The sequence below is a fragment of the Mustelus asterias genome, chromosome 10 (assembly GCF_964213995.1).
Source record: "Mustelus asterias chromosome 10, sMusAst1.hap1.1, whole genome shotgun sequence".
Lineage (NCBI taxonomy): Eukaryota > Metazoa > Chordata > Chondrichthyes > Carcharhiniformes > Triakidae > Mustelus > Mustelus asterias.
The window spans coordinates 123,162,033-123,181,976 of NC_135810.1; the positions used below are offsets into that span (position 1 = coordinate 123,162,033).

Sequence of the window (19,944 nt, forward strand, 5' to 3'; positions counted from 1 at the left end):
ACAAAGGAAATTGTCATCGACTTCAGGAAGCGTAAAGGAGAACATGCCCCTGTCTAGATGCCCCCCTGTCCAGATCACCAACAAACTGTCCTGGTCCCCCCATGCCAACGTTATACTTCAGAAAGCCCAGGCGACTAAGGAAATTTGGCATGTCAGCTATGACTCTCACCAACTTTTACAGATGCACCAAAGAAAGCATTCTTTCTGGTTGTATCACAGCTTGGTATGGCTCCTGCTCTGACCAAGACCGGAGGAAACTACAAAAGGTCGTGAATGTAGCCCAATCCATCACGCAAACCAGCCTCCCATCCATCGACTCTGTCTACACTTCCCACTGCCTCGGAAAAGCAGCCAGCATAATTAAGGACCCCACACACCCCGGACATTTTCTTTCCACCTTCTTCCATTGGGAAAAAGATACAAAAGTCTGAGGTCACGTACCAACCGACTCAAGAACAGCTTCTTCCCTGCTGCTGTCAGACTTTTGAATGGACCCACCTTGCATTAAGTTGACCTTTCTCTACACCCTAACTATGACTGTAACATTTCATTCTGCACTCTCTCCTTTCCTTTTCTATGAACGGTATGCTTTGTCTGCATAGGGCACAAGAAACAATACTTTTCACTGTACACTAATACATAGAATCATAGAATCCGTACAGTAAAGAAGGAGGCAATTTGGCCCATCGAGCCTGAACCAACAACAATCCAACCCTATCCCCATAACCTCACATATTTACCCTGCTAATCCCCCTGGCACTAACGGGCAATTTAGCATGGCCAATCCACCTAACCCGCACATCTTTGGATTGTGGGAGGAAACCGGAGCACCCGGAGGAAACCCACGCAGACACTGGGAGAATGTGCAGACTCCACACAGACAGTGACCCAAGGCCAGGAATCGAACCCGGGTCTGGCGCTGTGAGGCAGCAGTGCTAACCACTGTGCCACCCCAAATGTGACAATCCCCACATGTGACAATAATAAATCAAATCAAAATCGTTAAAATAGTGATAGTGAAAGTTATTTTCTTCTTCACTCAAACACTGTGCACAAGGATCAGCTTTAGTTGCCCAATTACCCTTGTCAGAGCGTCAGTGTGGACTCGATGGGTCGAATGGCCTCCTGCTGCTCCGTAGGGATTGTGTGATTCCATAATCATCATTCCAGGCTGCTGGATCAATCCATAAGACATCAGACATAGGAGCAGAATTAGGCCACTCGGCCCATCGAGTCTGCTCCGCCATTCAATCATGGCTGATATTTTTCTCATCCCCATTCTCCTGCCTTTTCCCCATAAACCCCTGATCCCCTTATTGATCAAGAACCTATCTATCTCTGTCTTAAAGACACTCAATGACCCGGCCTCCACAGCCTCCTGCGGCAAAGAGTTCCACAGATTCACCACTCTCTGGCTGAAGAAATTCCTCCTCATCTCTGTTTTAAAGGATTGTCCCTTTAGCCTGAGGTTGTGCCTCTGGTTCTAGTTTTTCCTACTGGTGGAAACGTCCTCTCCACGTCCACTCTATCCAGGTCTCACAGTATCCTGTAAGTTTCAATAAAATCCCCACTCATCCTTCTAAACTCCAGCGAGTACAGACCCAGAGTCCTCAACCGTTCCTCATCCGACAAGCTCTTCATTCCAGGGATCATTCTTGTGAGCCTCCTTTGGACCCTTTCCAAGGACAGCACATCCTTCCTTAGATACGGGGCCCATCATCCAGCAACATAGCAACAACTCCACATGAAAGGGATTCTGCAGAAACATCTTCCTCAGAAGCCGCTGTAGAGAGTGCAGTGCGTCAGGGGGTGTGCTGATTTCAACAGCAGCCTGTCATCACTGGAATCTGGTGAACATCCAACATGGGAGCGCGCAGGTGGGGGTGAGGGACACAAAGCAGGGTCCGCTCACATAAATATTTGCCACAAGCCTTGGAGAGAAAGCTCCCAGCTGTGTTTACACGATGAAACCGCATTACACTGCTAAACACACAATATCCCGAGCAGTCACTGACAGAGAGTGACGGTGGGGGAAGAGAGGGCGAGGGAGGGGGTGTGCTAGTGGCAGGGGAGCTGGTGAGGGAAGCCCACCGACCTTATGCCCCCTTTCCATTCACGGTGCCTCGTGCAGCAAGCGTTACTGGCTAGATTAACAGTCTCCCACAATGTCTTCCAGCAGCAATGCTGGGGAGGAACACAAGGGATATCTGTGGTTAAAAAAAATAGAATCACGCGAGCGCGAATGTCCTCTTCCAGATTGTGGACGTGTCTCTGGCTCTCTGTGGGAGGCACTGAATGGTGTCCAAAGTCAGCGCCTGATCCAAGTTTATGTTTCCATTGCATGGCTGAGAAAGTATCGGAATTTCAGCAGCGAGAGGCCTCGTTTCCCATCACCCTGCCGGAACCCAGCAAAGATCACACACCCTCCCTTATACAACAAGGGTTAGACTCGCATTGGGATTGTTCAGTGGAAGGTTCACTGGGCTGATTCCTGGGATGAAGGGGTTGTCTTACGAGGAAAGGTTGAGCAGGTTGGGACTCATTGGAGTTCAGAAGAATGAGTTATTGAAACATAAGATTCTGAGGGGGCTTCACAGGGTGGATGCCGAGAGGATGTTTCCCCCTCATGGGGGAATCTAGGACAAAGGGGCACAGTTGCCTCAGAGGGTGATTGGAATGCTCCGTCCCAGAGAGCAGTGGGGGTTGGCTCATTCAAGACTGAGGTAGGCAGATTGACAAGGTGATCACAGGTTATTTGGGGGGCGGGGGGGGGGGGGGGGGGGGGGGGAATGGAGGGGGTGTGAGGACAGCAAGGTGGAGATAAGGCCACAATCAGATCAGACATGGTCTCCTTGACTGGTGGGCACAGCAGACCTGAGGGACCAAATGGCCTGCTCCTGCTTCTATTTCTTGTGTTCTCCTGGACCCAAAGACAGAGAAGGGATTCATCACAGGCCCACCCCCTAATTCAGAGGCAGCGACTGAGGGGGGCGGGGGGGAGCATTTATTGGGAGAACATGGCCTGATCTATTTTGTACCTTCCACAGGTCCCATCTTAGGGCCAAATGACTCTCAACCCTCCAGGATTGCCTCGGTTTCAGGACACTGCTGGGAGCAACACTCAGCACAAACACTTGTTGCGTAATTGGTGTCTGTAAAATTGCCTGCATAAAGGGAGTGTTTTTTCTGTAGATGTGCGCGCATATGCAGTACACAGACTAAAATAGTGTATCAAAAGCCAAACAGTCGTGTTTCCAAGACAACAGGCTGTTTTTGAATTTGAGCCAATCAATTTCAATTAGGCCCTTGGATAACAGTAGCCTATTAGATTTAAATTTGATGTTTTGGTAACCTGAGAACCAATCCTATTGAGGGGATTGTAAGGAATTTGTGTATTAACTGTCAACAGATCCCGGGTTACTGCATGCATGGTGCTGCTCCCACGCAGGTAGCTTGCTCTCTGAGTCCATTATTATGTCTACATCAACAGGGATGAAGTAGGAAGGGTCGAGAGCTTCAAGTTTTTAGGTGTCCAGATCACCAACAACCTGTCCTGGTCCCCCCATGCCGACACTATAGTTAAGAAAGCCCACCAACGCCTCTACTTTCTCAGAAGACTAAGGAAATTTGGCATGTCAGCTACGACTCTCACCAACTTTTACAGATGCACCATAGAAAGCATTCTTTCTGGTTGTATCACAGCTTGGTATGGCTCCTGCTCTGCCCAAGACCGCAAGGAACTACAAAAGGTCGTGAATGTAGCCCTATCCATCACACAAACCAGCCTCCCATCCATTGACTCTGTGTACACTTCCGGCTGCCTTGGAAAAGCAGCCAGCATAATTAAGGACCCCAGACATTCTCTCTTCCCAACTTCTTCCATTGGGGAAGAGATACAAAAGTCTGAGATCACGTACCAACCGACTCAAGAACGGCTTCTTCCCTGCTGCCATCAGACTTTTGAATGGACCTACCTTGCATTAAGTTGATCTTTCTCTACACCCTAGCTATGACTGTAACACTACATTCTGCACTCTCTCCTTTCCTTCTCTATGAACGGTATGCTTTGTCTGTATAGCATGCAAGAAACAATACTTTTCACTGTATGTTAATACATGTGACAATAATAAATCAAATCAAATCAAAATCAAATCAAATGTTGATATGTCACCAGGGGTATAAGAGACCGTTCTCAGCTCCAGAGACACAGCCAACAACTGTTCTCTGGCACAGCTAATAGCCTTTAGTTCAAAGCCTCCTCTGAATAGCAAAGGTACCAAAAGAAGCGATCCTGGATGAGCAGAAAGACAGAAGATTCCGGAAGAGGACAAACCCGATTGAAATTTTGAGAGTGGCAAAAAAATTCTATTGCCTTTTGCTAAGTGGGAATTGTATTTATCTGGACAGCATTGCATTAGAATCGTGGTTTATTGGGTTTGTTAATAGTTTCGTTAACCTGTTCACTGCTAGTTAGATTAATAAAGTGTTACTGATTTTGCAGAGAGAGTGTCAGCTGGTTATTTTGATTTAGCCACAAGAAGTTGGCGAAGAGCGGATGGTGCTATATCACACACTCACTTTAACAGATTATAAAGTGAGGTACTCCTCTTTGAGCGGTCAGGTGTTAGCTCTCAGAGAGGGATGAACCTCCGCTTCATAACAGACGAGGCGCTCATCCGGTATTGTACAAAAATATTCTTGTTTTATTTACCATTTTCTTTGACACAAAATCTTTCTCAATGGGGAATAAAAGTGCTGAAAGAGGGAGGGGGGATAGTTTAGTTTAAGGTAAGAGGCTGTATATTGAAACCTCCAGAGACCGAGATAGGTTAATTACAACACAGAATGAGGCCATTCAGCTCATTGAATCTTTGCTGTCTCTCTGTAGACTAATCCAGTCAGTCCCATTCCCCCGCTCTATCCCTGTAACTCTGCCGGTTTATTTCCCTCAAGAGCCCATCCAATTTCCTTTCGAAATCATTCATCGTCTCCGCTTCCACCCCCCTTGTGGGCAGCGAGTTCCCGCTCATTCCCACTCGCTGTGTAGAAAGAGCTTCACCCTGCCAGCCTTCACCTCCTTCTCAAACCCTTCAATCTAAGCCCCCTCCACCCCAGCCAATGGGAGCAGCTTTTCCTTATTGACCTTATCCAATCCTGTCATCACCCTGTGATCAAACCTTCCGGCCAAAGCGGGTTTCCAATCCCTGTTGACAGATTAAAGGCCGGACATTTTCTCAATGCCGTTCCCAGTCCGTCACATTTCTGGTGAGGTTTTAACAAAGCGCAGGGAGAGCCAAAAGGAACTCTCCTGAACATAAAGGCCCCCAAAACCCTGTAGGGAATTATCCCACCTCCCTCCCCCACCCCGATCCTCGGCCCAGGAGTAACTGTTTGAAAAATGAAGAAACGTAACGCTAAAACGCCTTGTGTCACATTGTGCTTACGCAAGCCCTTTCTCCACACTACAAATGGTGGGATTTTTGGAGCCATGGCACTGCATAGTGAGATCACCAAGCAGGGGAATTCATAAACTGAAAAGAGGCAATTATTTTGTCCAAGCGAATAAAATCGCAGCAGATATTGTAGTCCCAACTTTCCTGAATACATTGGGAGAGAAACATTCAGCCTCCTGAGAAGTCTGGTCCAGCCAGAAAAGCGAAGTTCGAAAACATATGAGGAGATAGCGGGAATATTTATCAGGGCCACTTCTCACCTAAACTTTTGGTCATCACCGAGAGGTTTAAGTTCCATAAGAGTAAGCAACAAGAAGGCGAATCAATCACACAGTTTGTAGCTAGCTACCTTGGAGAAATTAGCTGAATGCCGTGAATTCGGGAATGTCCTGAATGACGCTATTAGAGACAGACTAGTGTGTGGGTTAAGATGTGAAGCTCTCCAAACAATATTGTTAACAGAAAGCACCTAAACCTAAAGGAGGCTTTAGAATTTGCAGTCTCCACGGACTTGGCAGTTAACCAAGCTCACCAGTTAAGTTGGAGAACGAGAATCCATAAAATGTCGGCTGAGACTCAAACACAGGCTCAGGTTCAAAATTGTCATCAATGTGCAAAAACTGGGCAGCAGCAGCAGATTGCTGGAACAAAGACATAAAGTGGGGAAATTGTGGCAGAAAGGGGGACATCAAATGTGCTTGTTGGAGAAAGAAACAAGTTCCCAGCAAGAACTATAAAAAGCAAGAATCGAAAGCATCAAATGTGAAAACAAAATAGACGGAAAGGAATCCACATGATATAAAAAGGGCGCAAAAAAGACCAGAGTCACATTCAGAAGATGAGCTGTTGTAGAATGTACTAGCTATTGCTGATGCAACTAATCAATTCTGGGTCACTGTTTTACCAGACGGACAATCAGTGCAAATGGTGGTAGACACTGGAGCAGCAGTTTCATTGGTACCGGAAACTGTTCACCAATAAAAACGATGACAAATTGTCTACAATGTGAGGAGAATCGCGGTGGGAAAGAGGGACATTATGGGAAATGACTAGAACCAAACAAACGGTCTGCAAATCCACCGGGGGCAATGCTCTCTACATGAGCGCCCCGGCCACCAGCAGGTTCAAGAAGCTGCACCACTATTGGCCCGGCCCTGTGGGAGATCTGCCGCTATCAGAAGTCCACCGAACTACAGGTCCGCAAGCTGCCCTTCCAGCGCCGGGTGCGGGACATTGCTCAGGACAAGACCATCCTGAACTTCCAGAGCTCGACCGTCAGGGGCCTGCAGGAGGCTGGTGAGGTTTAGCCGCTGGGGCTGTTCGCGGACACCAACCTGGGTGCCATGCACACCAAGCGGGTCACCATCACACCCAAGGACAGCCAACTGGCACAGAAAATCCAAGAGTTCCTGCACCATCAGCCAATGGGAACAGCTTTTCTTTATTGAGCCTATCCAATCCCGTCATCGCCTTGTGACCAAATCTTGTTTCCAATCCCTGTGCACAGATGAAGCAGGGAAGTTTCTCGGTGCCGTTCCCAGTCCATCACATCCTGGTGAGGCTTTGGCAAATCACAGGAAGGGCCAATAGGAATTCTCCTGAACATACAGGCCCCTAAATTCCAGTGGGGAATTATTATTTTGGTCACCCTTTCCCAGCTTCTAAAACCTTCCAAACATCTGGCCAACCACTGGAGTGAACGGGACGAGAGAGGGATTCGAAACAACGGCCAGCAGTTTGAGTTCAGAGTGAACCCAGAAACCTGGGCAGCCAGAGGCGAAGGGTGGTTAAAGTTTAACAGGTTACAGGGAAGCCCGAGAGAATGTTGATGAAAATAAACTGTTTGAAGACTTACATAGTGAATAACCTTCAGCTGAAGCGAGGAAGCGTCCAGATCATAGAGTTCACCTAGAGGGCAACCAAAGGTTATCATCAACATTGACCAATCGTTGGTGATGAACAAGCTTTCCGACACAACACAACACAACACCCACCCACCTCACACCCCCACCCACTCAATACACACCCCCACCCAACAAACCCACCTAAACCCACCTCACACCCCCCACCACCCAACACACACCTCACCCATCCAACACACACCCCTCTACGCCCACCTCACACCCCCCACTGAACACACACCCCACACCCAATTCACACCCACCCAACATACCCACTACGCCCACCCAACACATACCCCCCTACACTCACCTCACTCCCCCCACTGAACACACATACCCCACACCTAATTCACACCCACCAACCTCACACACCCACAACCACAAAGCTCACACCCAATTCACACCCACCCAACACACCCCCCCTCACACCCCCCACTCACCCACTGTCTGATCAAACACTCTCAGGGTTGTGGACTTTAAGGAAGAAACACAAACTAATATTTCCAAGGCTGCTGATGACACCATCTTGTTGGGAATGTGAAAGTTTATTTCAAGTTTATTTATTAGTCACAAGTAGATTTACATTTACTGTGAAATTCCCCAGTCGCCACACTCCGGCACCTGTTTGGGTACACTGAGGGAGAATTTAACATGGCCAATGCAGCTAACCAGCACGTCTTTCAGACAGTGGGAGGAAACCGGAGCACCCAGAGGAAACCCACGCAGACACGGGGAGAACGTGCAGACTCCGCACAGACAGTGACCCAAGCCGGGAATTGAACCCGGGTTCCTGGTGCTGTGAGGCAGCAGTGCTAACCACTGTGCCACCGTGGTGAGGAGGATATTAATAGGCTTCAAGATGGTTTAGATAGGTTGAGTGAGTGGTCAAATGTGTAGCAAATATAGTCTGATGTGGATGAATGTGAAGTTATCCAACTCAGACTGAGAAACAGAAAGGCAGAGTATTTAACTGGTGAGAGATTGGGAAATGTTGATGTATAAAGGAGCTGGGTGTCCTCGTACACCAGTCACTGAAACAATCGTGCAGGTACAGCAAGGAGTGAGGGAGGCAAATGGTACGTTGGTCTTCATCGCTAGAAGACTTGAGTACAGGAGCAAGGATGTCTTACTGAGGCTCTACAGGGCCTTGGTGAGACCTCACCTGGGGTATTGTGTGCACTGTTGGTCTCCTTATCTAAGAAAGGATATACTTGCCGTCGAGGCAGTGCAGCAAGGGGTCATCAGACTGATTCCTGGGTTGGCAGGATTGTCATATGAGCAGAGATTGGGTTGACTGGGCCTGTAATTCACTGGAATTCATAAGAATGAGAGGGGAGATCATAGAAATGTATAAAATTCTGACAGGGCTGGGCAGACTGGACTTTTTTTCCCATGGCTGGGAGTGGGTGGTGTTTCTAGAACAAGGGTTCAAAGAGTAAATCTCCCTCTACAGTGTCCCCCATCAAACACTCCCAGGACAGGTACAGCACGGGGTTAGATACAGACTAAATCTCCCGCTACACTGTCCCCATCAAACACGCCCAGGACAGGTACAGCATGGGGTTAGAGACAGAGTAAAGCTCCCTCTACACTGTCCCCATCAAACACTCCCAGGACAGGTACAGCACGGGGTTAGAGACAGAGTAAAGCTCCCTCTACACTGTCCCCATCAAACACTCCCAGGACAGGTACAACACGGGGTTGATACAGACTAAATCTCCCTCTACACTGTCCCCATCAAACACTCCCAGGACAGGTACAGCACGGGGTTAGATACAGATTAATGCTAACACACACTCACACACGTACCACACAGTTTGAGGATTTTGTGGTCTAATTCATTGAAAGCATTCAGAGGCTCAGCATCAGCAGTGTAACTGTGGTGTAATCCGATGTGGCTCCAGCTCAGGGGGTTGAGGAGGTTCTGCACCCGTTTACAGGTGGCACAAATCTGCCAGAGAGAGGAGAGGAAGTACAGCGTGAGAGAGAGAGCGAGAGAGAGAGAGAGAGAGCGAGAGAGCACAGGGCGAGGCTGCAGCTGCCCGTGGGAGCAATCACAACGCTCGCACAAAGCTGCTGCCGTCTTTAATCAGAGCAGCAATCCGGTGTTACAGCGCTCAGCGTCCCCACTGACTGTGACACTCACACCCTGTCCCACTGCGGGCTGAGGGAGAGAGGACAAATGGCCTCCTTCTGCACTGTCGGGATTCTATTCTACAGTTCCATTCTATCCTATTCTATGATTCGATTCTGTGATGTTCGCTGATGATTGCACAATGTTCAGCACCATTCACCACTCCTCAGATACTGAAGCAGTCCATGTCCAAATGGAACAAGATCTGGACAATATCCAGGCTTGGGCTGACAAGTGGCAAATAACATTCATGCCACAAAGTGCCACACAATGACCATCACCAGTAAGAGGGAATCTGACCATCACCCCTTGAAATCCGACGGTATTAACATTGCTGAATCGCCCACTATCAACATCCTGGAGGTTACTATTTATCAGAAACTGAACTACATCAGCCGTATTAACACTGTGGCTACAAGAGCACGTCAGAGGCTAGGACTACTGTGGTGAGTAACCCACCTCCTGACTTCCCAAAGCCTATCCACTAAAGTCAGGAGTGTGATGGAATACTCCCCACTTGCCTGGATGGGTGCAGCTCCAACAACACTCAAGAAGCTCAACACCATCCAGGACAAAGTAGCCCCGCTTGATTGGCACCACATCTACAAACATTCACTCCCTCCACCACTGACGCACAGTGACAGCCGTGTGTACCACCTACAAGATGAACTGCAGGAACTCAGCAAGGCTCCTTCAACAGCATCTTCCAACCCACAACCACTGCCATCTTGAAGGGCAAGGGTAACAGACACATGGGGAACACCACCATCTGCAAGTTCCCCTCCAAGCCACTCACCATCCCAATTTAGAAATATATCGTGGTTCATTCACTGTTGCTGGGTCAAAATTCTGGAACACCCTCTCGAACTGCAATATGAGTGTACCTACACCACCTGGACCTGCAGCAGTTCAAAAGGCAGCTCACCATCACCTTCTCAACGGGCAATGAGTGCCACAAATACAAATGACACTCCCATCTGAGGAATGAAGCAAAAGATCCTGCACTGAGCATGTCCGTCTGGATCCGGAATATGGGCTGGAACCCACAAACTTCTGACAGTGAACCTCACTATCCACACTACAGTTAAGGAAGCCCCACCAACAACCTCAACTTTCTCAGAAGACTAAGGAAATTTGGAATGCCCGCTACGACTCTCACCAACGTTTACAGGTGCACCTTGAAAAGCATTCTTTCTGGTTGTATCACAGCTTGGTATGGCTCCTGCTCTGCCCAAGACCGCAAGAAAGAGTTGTGAATGAAGCCCAGTCCATCACTCAAACCAGCCTCCCATCAGTTGACACTGTCTACACTTCCCGCTGCCTCGGCAAAGCAGCCAGCATAATTAAGGACCCCACGCACCCTGGAAATTCTCTCTTCCACCTTCTTCCATCGGGAAAAAGATACAAAAGTCTGAGGTCATGTACCAACCGACTCAAGAACAGCTTCTTCCCTGCTGCTGTCAGACTTTTGAATGGACCGACCTCACACTAAGTTGTATTTTCTCTACACCCTAGCTATGACTGTAACACTACATTCTGCACTCTCTCCTTTCCTTCTCTATGAACGGCATGCTTTGTCTGTATAGCGCACAAGAAACAATACTTTTCACTGTATGTTAATACACGTGACAATAATAAATCAAATCAAATTACTGAGCTCAGCTGGAAGGGGGGAGTGAGGTTTGGGGGTAAGGGTGGCATGGCTGACATTGGATTGGCTGTTGAAGTGACTGGTCAGGATTTGGGAATATCGCTGAGTTGCATACTCACGTGTTTTTCCAGTAGATGGAGAGATGGTTCATCAGCAACATCCAGATGGCCACAACACACCTAGAAGAAAGATGAATGGCAAGGCAAAGATCAAAGAAAATGATATCTGGGGGATCACCATTCTCGTGGCGCAGTGGGTTGGTGCCCCTGCCTCTGAGCCAGGAGCTCCGGGTTCAAGTCCCACCCCAGGACTTGATGGTCAAGGAAAGTGTGTTCATAACACGGCCAAACACGATGAGTGCCAACCTGTAAATCCTTCCAAGTACTTCCCAGTAAGGACAGGAGAGAGTCCTGGTCAGCCACGCTGGATGTGGGGTGGCGCCCCTCAATCTATACGCCCCCTGGCGACAGACTTAGTGACTAGGTCCAGGAATTAATAGCGATGGAAACAGGCGAGAGTCTGCCTTAGAACACCACTGGGTGCAGGAAGAGAATTGGAAATTGGAAAGTAAGCATCACTGAAGAGGTAGCCTTTTTTTAATTGTTGATGGGATGTGGGTGTCGCTGACTGGCCAGCATTCATTGTCCATCCCTAATTGCCCCTTGAACTGAATGACTAGCTCAGACATTTCAGAGGGGCAGTTAGAAGTCAACCAGATAATCCTATCAGACTCGAAGCGTTAACTCTGTTTCCCTCGCCAGACTAGCTGAGATTTTCCAGCATTTTCTATTTTTATTTCTGATTTCCAGTATCCATAGTAACTTTCTTTCAGAGTTTAGATTTATTAGTGTCACAAGTAGGCTTACATTAACACTGCAATGAAGTTACTGTGAAAATCCCCTAGTTGCCACATTCCGGCACCTGTTCGGGTACACTGAGGGAGAATTTAGGATGGCCAATGCACCCTAACCAGCACAGCAACTTCATTGCAGTGTTAATGTAAGCCTACTTGTGACTTATAAATAAACGTTACTTTTCAGACTGTGGGAGGAAACGGGAGCACCTGGAAGAAACCCACGCAGACACGGGGAGAACATGCAAACTCCACACAGTGACCCAAGCCAGGAATTGAACCTGGGTCCCTGGCGCTGTGAGGCAGCAGTGCTAACCACTGTGCTACCGTGCCACCCATATAGAAGTCAACCACAATTGCTGTGGCTCTGGAGTCACATATAGGCCAGACTCAATAAAGATGGCAAATTTCCTTCCCTAAAGGACATTAATGAACCAGATGGGTTTTTACAACAATCGATGATAGTTTCATGGTCACCATTACTGAGACTAGCTTTATATTCCAGATTGTATTAATTGATTGTAAATTCCACCAGCTGCCGTGGTGGGATTTGAACCCACGTCCTCAGGGCATTAGCCTGGGATTACTGAATTGTAACTGCATTATCATGAGAATATAGGTGGCATGGTTAGTAAGTTTGCAGATGACACCAAGATTGGTGGCATGGTGGACAGTGAGGAAGGTTATCTCCAATTGCAGCAGGATCTTGATCAATTGGGCCAATGGGCTGACGAATGGCAGATGGAGTTTAATTTAGACAAATGCGGTGCATTTTGGTAGATTGAACCAGGGCAGGACTTACTCAGTTAATGATAGGGTGTTGGGGAGAGTTACAGAATAAAGAGATCTAGGGGTACATGTTCATAGCTCTTTGAAAGTGGAGTCACAGGTGGACAGAGTGGTGAAGAAGGCATTCGGCATGCTTGGTTTCATCGGTGTGAACATTGAATACAGGAGTTGGGACGTCTTGTTGAAGTTGTACAAGACATTGGTAAGGCCACACTTGGAATACTGTGTGCAATTCTGGTCACCCTATTATAGAAAGGATATTATTAAACTAGAAAGAGTGCAGAAAAGATTTACTAGGATGCTACCGGGACTTGATGGATTGAGTTAAGAGGAGAGGCTGAATAGACTGGGACTTTTTTCTCTGGAGCGAAGGAGGCTGAGGCGTGACCTTATAGAGGTCCATAAAATAATGAGGAGCATAGACAAGGTAGATAGTCAATATCTTTTCCCAAAGGTAGGGGAGTCTAAAACCAGAGGGCATAGGTTTAAGGTGAGAGGGGAGAGATACAAAAGTGTCCAGAGGGACAATTTTTTCACACAGAGGGTGGTGAGTGTCTGGAACGAGCTGCCAGAGGTAGTAGTAGAAGCGGGTACAATTTTGTCTTTTAAAAAGCGTTCAGACAGTTACATGGGTAAGATGGGTATTGAGGGATATGGGCCAAATGCTGGCAATTGTGATTAGCTTAGGGGTTTAAAAAAAATAAGGGCGGCATGGACAAGTTGGGCCGAAGGGCCTGTTTCCATGCTGTAAACCTCTATGACTCTATCACCACAGCACAGTCCCAGCACAATGAAAACTGGGTGGCCCATTGTGTGAGTGAAGTAGCTGGGAAGGAATATGGATATCAAACCCGGTCTGGCCTACATGAGACTCCAGAGCCACAGCAATGTGGTTGACTCTTGACTGCCCCCTGAAATGGCCGAGCGAGACACTCAGTTCAAGGGCAACTAGGGATGGGCAATAAATGGTGGTCTCGCCAGCGATGCCCACATCCCATAAAAGAATAATAAAAAAATAAAATAGCTTGTAGGGCTAACCACTGTGCCACCATGCACAGAGCTCTCAACACGGTGGCACAGTGGTTAGCGCTGCAGCCTCACAGCGCCAGGAACCCGGGTTCGATTCCTGGCTTGGGTCACTGTCTGTGTGGAGTCTGCACGTTCTCCCCGTGTCTACGTGGGTTTCCTCCGGGTGCTCCAGTTTCCTCCCACAGTCTGAAAGATGTGCTGGTTAGGGTGCATTGGCCATGCTAAATTCTCCCACAGTGTACCCGAACAGGTGCTGGAGTGTGGCAACTAGGGGATTTTCACAGTAACTTCATTGCAGTGTTAATGTAAGCCAACTTGTGACACTAATTAAAAAAATTTAAACTCTTTCCTTCCCTCTCTCCCTCCTTCCTGCTCTCTCACACCCTCTCATCCTACCTCTTTCCCTCCCTCTCTCTCTCTCCCTCTCTTTCTTTCCCTCCCCCCGTGCCTCTCACTCTCGCCCTCTATCTCCCTCCTTCCCTCTCCCTACCTCCCTCTCTTTCATCCCCCTTTCTCGCTCTTTCCTTCCCTCCCTCTTTCCCACTTTCTCTCTCTCTTTCCACTCCACCCTTCCCTCTCCCTCCCTCTCTCTCTCTCCCTCCCCCTCTCTCCGTCCCTCTCTCTCCCTCTCTCTCTCTCTCTACCCCCTCTCTCTCCCTCCCTTTCTCTCTCTTTCCCTCCCTCCCTCTTTCCCTCCCTCTCTCCCTCTCTCTCTCCCTCTCTCTCCCTCTCTCTCCCTCCCTCTCCCAAGCCTCCCTCTCCCCCTCCCTCCCCCTCCCTCCCCCTCCCTCTCTCCCTTCCTCCCCCTCCCTCTCTCCCTCCCTCCTTTTCTCCCTCTCCCCCTCTCTGTGTCTCCACCCCCTCTCTCTCTCCCTCCCTTTCTCTCTCTTTCCCTCCCTCCCTCTTTCCCTCTCTCTCCCTCTCTCTCTCTCCCTCTCCCTACCCTCCCTCTCCCCCACTCCTTCCCCCTCCCTCTCTCCCTTCTGCCTTTTCTCCCTCTCCCCCTCTCTGTGTCTCCACCCCCTCTCTCTCTCCCTCCCTTTCTCTCTCTTTCCCTCCCTCCCTCTTTCCCTCTCTCTCCCTCTCTCTCTCTCCCTCTCCCTACCCTCCCTCTCCCCCACTCCTTCCCCCTCCCTCTCTCCCTTCTGCCTTTTCTCCCTCTCCCCCTCTCTGTCCCTCCCTCTCTCTCCCTCCCTCTCTCTCTTTCCCTCTCCCTCCACCTCCCTCTTTCCCTTCCTTCCCCTCCCTCCCTCTTCCTCTCTCCCTTTCCCTCCCCCTCCCCTTCCACTCTCTCTCCCTCCCTCCCTCCCTCTGTCTCTCTCTCTGCATCGCGACTCACTCTCGCACAGACGAGCAGAAACCCGTGAAGAAAGAGAAAGTTCCTCTTACCAAAATCACCGCTATGACCCGCCCGCCATCGTCATCCACCACGGGGATAATTATCACTGTCAGAGAGAATGGAACAATGAAAGAGTGACTCTTTCACTGGCAAGGCAAAGGAGTGTGGGCAAATGGGTAACGGGGGGGAGGCGGGGAGGGGACAAAGAGGGGGATGGAGAGGAGGATGGGGGTGGGTTAGAGGAGGTGAGGAGGCAATGGGAAGGATTAGCAGTGGGGTGACAGTGGGAGGGAAAGGCAATGAGAGGATAGTGGGAGGATTCAGGGAGCAGTGAGGAGCTGGAGGGACATCAGTCGGGGTTGGGAAGCTGGGAGCTGGTGGGCGGGCAGACGCAGAGGGGTATCGGGTAGTGGGGGTGAGGGGAGGATGGAGCAGAGCTCGGGTGTGGGAGAGACGGAGATGATTTACTCGGGTGACGCGCTGAACGCACCTCGTTTGTCGCTTGGCAAAGGTGCCACCATGTGGCTCATCCTGGCCACCTGCACGTCCGTCTTGTGCAGCCCATTACACTCAATCCTCCTCTTGGTAATTACCGCTTCCCTGAAAGAGAGAAAACTCATCCGTTCAAAATATGCCAGGCAGCGTGCCTTAATGTCTGGTGGCTCTGACATCCATCATTATGAAGTGCTTCGAAAGGTTAGTCACGGCACGAATCATTTCCAGCCTCCCGGACTACCTGGATCCACTACAGTTTGCCTGCCGCCGCAACAGGTCCACAGCAGACACCATCTCCCTGGCCCTGCACTCATCCCTGGAACACCTGGATATCAAGGACACCTATGTCACACTCCTATTTATTGACTACAGCTCTGCCTTTAACACCATTATTCCCACGAAACACATCTCCAAACTCTGTGGCTTGGGCCTCGGCTCCTCCCTCTGCGACTGGATCCTGAACTTCCTAACTCACAGACCACAATCAGTAAGGATGGGCAACAACACCTCCTCCACGATCATCCTCAACACCGGTGCCCCACAAGGCTGTGTTCTCAGCCCCTTACTACACTCCTTATACACCTATCACTGTGGTGAAATTCCCCTCTAACTCGATCTTCAAGTTTGTTGACGACACCACCGTCGTGGGTCGGATCTCAAACAATGACGAGACAGAGTACAGGGATGAGATAGAGAATCTGGTGGCAATAATCTCTCCCTCAATGTCAACTAATGAAGGAAATAATCAGTGACTTCAGGAAGCATAGTGGAGGACATGTCCCTGTCTAGGTGTCTCCCTGTCCAGATCACCAACAACCTATCCTAGTCCCCCCCCCCATGCCAACACTATAGTTAAGAAAGCCCCACCAATGTCTCTATATTCTCAGAAGACTAAGGAAATTTGGCATGTCAGCTACAACTCTCACCAACCTTTACAGATGCACCATAGAAAGCATTCTTTCTGGTTGTATCACAGCTTGGTCTGGCTCCTGCTCAGCCCAAGACCGCAAGGAACTACAAAGGGTTGTGAATGAAGCCCAGTCACACAAACCAGCCTCCCATCCATTGGCTCTGTCTACACTTCCCGCTGCCTCGGCAAAGCAGCCAGCATAATTAAGGACCCCACGCACCCCGGACATTCTCTCTTCCACCTTCTTCCGTCAGGAAAAAGGTACAAAAGTCTGAGGTCACGTACCAACCGACTCAAGAACAGCTTCTTCCTTGCTATCATCGGACTTTTGAATGGACCTACCTTGCATTAAGTTGATCTTTCTCTACACCCTAGCTGTGACTGTAACACTACATTCTGCACCCTCTCCTTTCCTTCTCTATGAACGGTATGCTTTGTCTGTATAGCGCGCAAGAAACAATACTTTTCACTGTATGTTAATACATGTGACAATAATAAATCAAATCAAATTAAATCAATGTCCCAAGAGTCTAAAGCCCTCCCTCCTGCATTATCTTCCCAGCCTGGCACAGATCTCTCTTATTCTCCTGTTTCTGTGCGTGACACAGAGGACAATCTGGAGATTACTATCTTTGAGGTCTAGCCGGCTAATGTTCCATGTAGTTCCCTAAATTCAGACCACATCCCTATTTCTGCCTCTGTTATGGGTACCAGTGTGGACTATGACAGCTGCCAGTTCCCCTTCCCCCATTAAGTTGATCTTTCTCTACACCCTAGCTATGACTGTAACACTACATTCTGCACCCTCTCCTTTCCTTCTCTATGAACGGTATGCTTTATCTGTATAGCACGCAAGAAATAATACTTGTCACTGTATACTAATACATGTGATAATAATAAATCAAATCAAATCAAATCCTTGGTCCATCTGTTCCTCAACACTCCCCAGGGCCCTACCATTCACTGTATAAGTCCGACCCTGGTTTGACTTTCCAAAGTAGAATTGAGGTAGAGGATCAGCTGTGATCATATTGGACAGCAAGTCAGGTTTGAGGGGCTGAATGGCCTATTCAAGCTCACTTACAGAATCATAGAATCCTACAGTGCAGAAGGAGGCCATTCGGCCCATCGAGGCTGTGCCGACCACAATCCCACCCAAGCCCAATCCCCATAACCCCATGTATTTACCCTAGTTAATGCCCCTGACACTAAGGGGCAATTTAGCACGGCCAATCCACCTAACCTGGCACATCTTTGGAGTATAGGAGGAAACCGGAGCACGCGGAGGAAACCCACGCAGACACGGGGAGAACGTGCAAACTCCACACAGACAGTGACCCGAGCCGGGAATCGAACCCGGGTCCCTGGCAGCATGCTAACCACTGTGCCACCGTTACATTCTGGTGAATCATAATGAATCTGCCATTAGAGTTTGTGTCAATAATTATATGGTGTTAAATGGCGTTCCAGTAGGTCAGACTCTGAGAAAGGAGGAGGCTATATAAATAAAAATAAAACTTCCTGTCTTCACCTGCCCAGAGTTCCATTTACATAAAACAGCTTCATTATTTAAAAGATCCCTCAGGTTAATCGCTGACAGTTTTTAGATTCTGTACAAAAGGATAAAGAGGTAAGCGGCGTTGGAATCCATTGTTTCCATCAGTGAATTCAGATTAATCTCTCAGAGCAGACATGCCAGGGCAAATCCTTCAGAGAATCCTCACTGTACAATTGTTTCATTGACAGGAATAAGTACTCTCATTATCAAGGTTAGAGCTGTGAAACACAACTAGTTATCATTCCTTCCACAAAGCATTACCATCAAACACTCCCAGGACAGGTAAGGACGGGGTTAGATACAGAGTAAAGCTCCCTCTACACTGTCCCCATCAAACACTCCCAGGACAGGTACAGCACGGGGTTAGATACAGAGTAAAGCTCCCTCTACACTGTCCCCATCAAACACTCCCAGGACAGGTACAGCACGGGGTTAGATACAGAGTAAAGCTCCCTCTACACTGTCCCCATCAAACACTCCCAGGACAGATACAGCACGGGGTTAGATACAGAGTAAAGCTCCCTCTACACTGTCCCCATCAAACACTCCCAGGACAGGTACAGCACGGGGTTAGATACAGAGTAAAGCTCCCTCTACACTGTCCCCATCAAACACTCCCAGGACAGGTACAGCACGAGGTTAGATACAGAGTAAAGCTCCCTCTGCACTGTCCCCATCAAACATAGTAAGAAGTCTCACAACACCAGGTTAAAGTCCAACAGGTTTATTTGGTAGCAAATACCATAAGCTTTCGGAGCGCTGCTCCTTCGTCAGATGGAGTTTCCACTCCATCTGACGAAGGAGCAGCGCTCCGAAAGCTTATGGTATTTGCTACCAAATAAACCTGTTGGACTTTAAACGTGGTGTTGTGAGACCTCTTACTGTGTTCACCCCAGTCCAACGCCAGCATCTCCACATTATCAAACATTCCCAGGACAGGTACAGCACGGGGTTAGATACAGAGTAAAGCTCCCGCTACACTGTCCCCATCAGACACTCCCATGACAGGCACAGCATGAGGTTAGATACAGAGTAAAGCTCCCGCTACACCATCTTCCATCAAACACTCCCAGGACAGGTACAGCACGGGGTTAGATACAGAGTAAAGCTCCCGCTACACTGTCCCCCATCAAACACTCCCAGGACAGGTACAGCACGGAGTTAGATACAGAGTAAAGCTCCCGCTACACTGTCCCCATCAAACACTCCCAGGACAGGTACAGCACGGGGTTAGATACAGAGCAAAGCTCCCTCTACACTGTCCCCATCAGACACTCCCATGACAGGCACAGCATGAGGTTAGATACAGAGTAAAGCTCCCGCTACACTGTCCCCATCAAACACTCCCAGGACAGGTACAGCACGGAGTTAGATACAGAGTAAAGCTCCCTCTACACTGTCCCCATCAAACACTCCCAGAACTGGTATGGCATGGGTTTAGATACAGAGTAAATCTCCCTCTAAACTGTTCCCATCAAACACTCCCAGGACAGGTACAGCACGGGGTTAAATACAGAGTAAAGCTCCCGCTACACTGTCCCCCATCAAACACTCCCAGGACAGGTACAGCACGGGGTTAGATACAGAGCAAAGCTCCCGCTACACTGTCCCCCATCAAACACTCCCAGGACAGGCACAGCACGGGGTTAGATACAGAGTAAAGCTCCCTCTACACTGTCCCCATCAAACACTCCCAGGACAGGTACAACACGGGGTTAGATACAGAGTAAAGCTCCCTCTACACTGTCCCCATCAAACACTCCCAGGACAGGTACAGCATGGGGTTAGATACAGAGGGGGGATCGGGTACTGTTGGGTTGGGGGGTGGCCAG

The 19,944-nt window shown here is 48.9% G+C and overlaps 1 protein-coding gene across 1 annotated transcript in view; it reads right to left on the minus strand.

The window, feature by feature from the left end:
* pde2a (phosphodiesterase 2A) overlaps nt 1–19,944 on the minus strand; it is a 284,382-nt gene that overhangs the window by 140,666 nt on the left and 123,772 nt on the right. Inside the window, 5 exon segments of the mRNA XM_078222653.1 lie at nt 7,309–7,361; nt 9,164–9,305; nt 11,259–11,318; nt 15,200–15,255; nt 15,640–15,749. Coding sequence (XP_078078779.1) covers nt 7,309–7,361; nt 9,164–9,305; nt 11,259–11,318; nt 15,200–15,255; nt 15,640–15,749 — 421 coding nt within the window.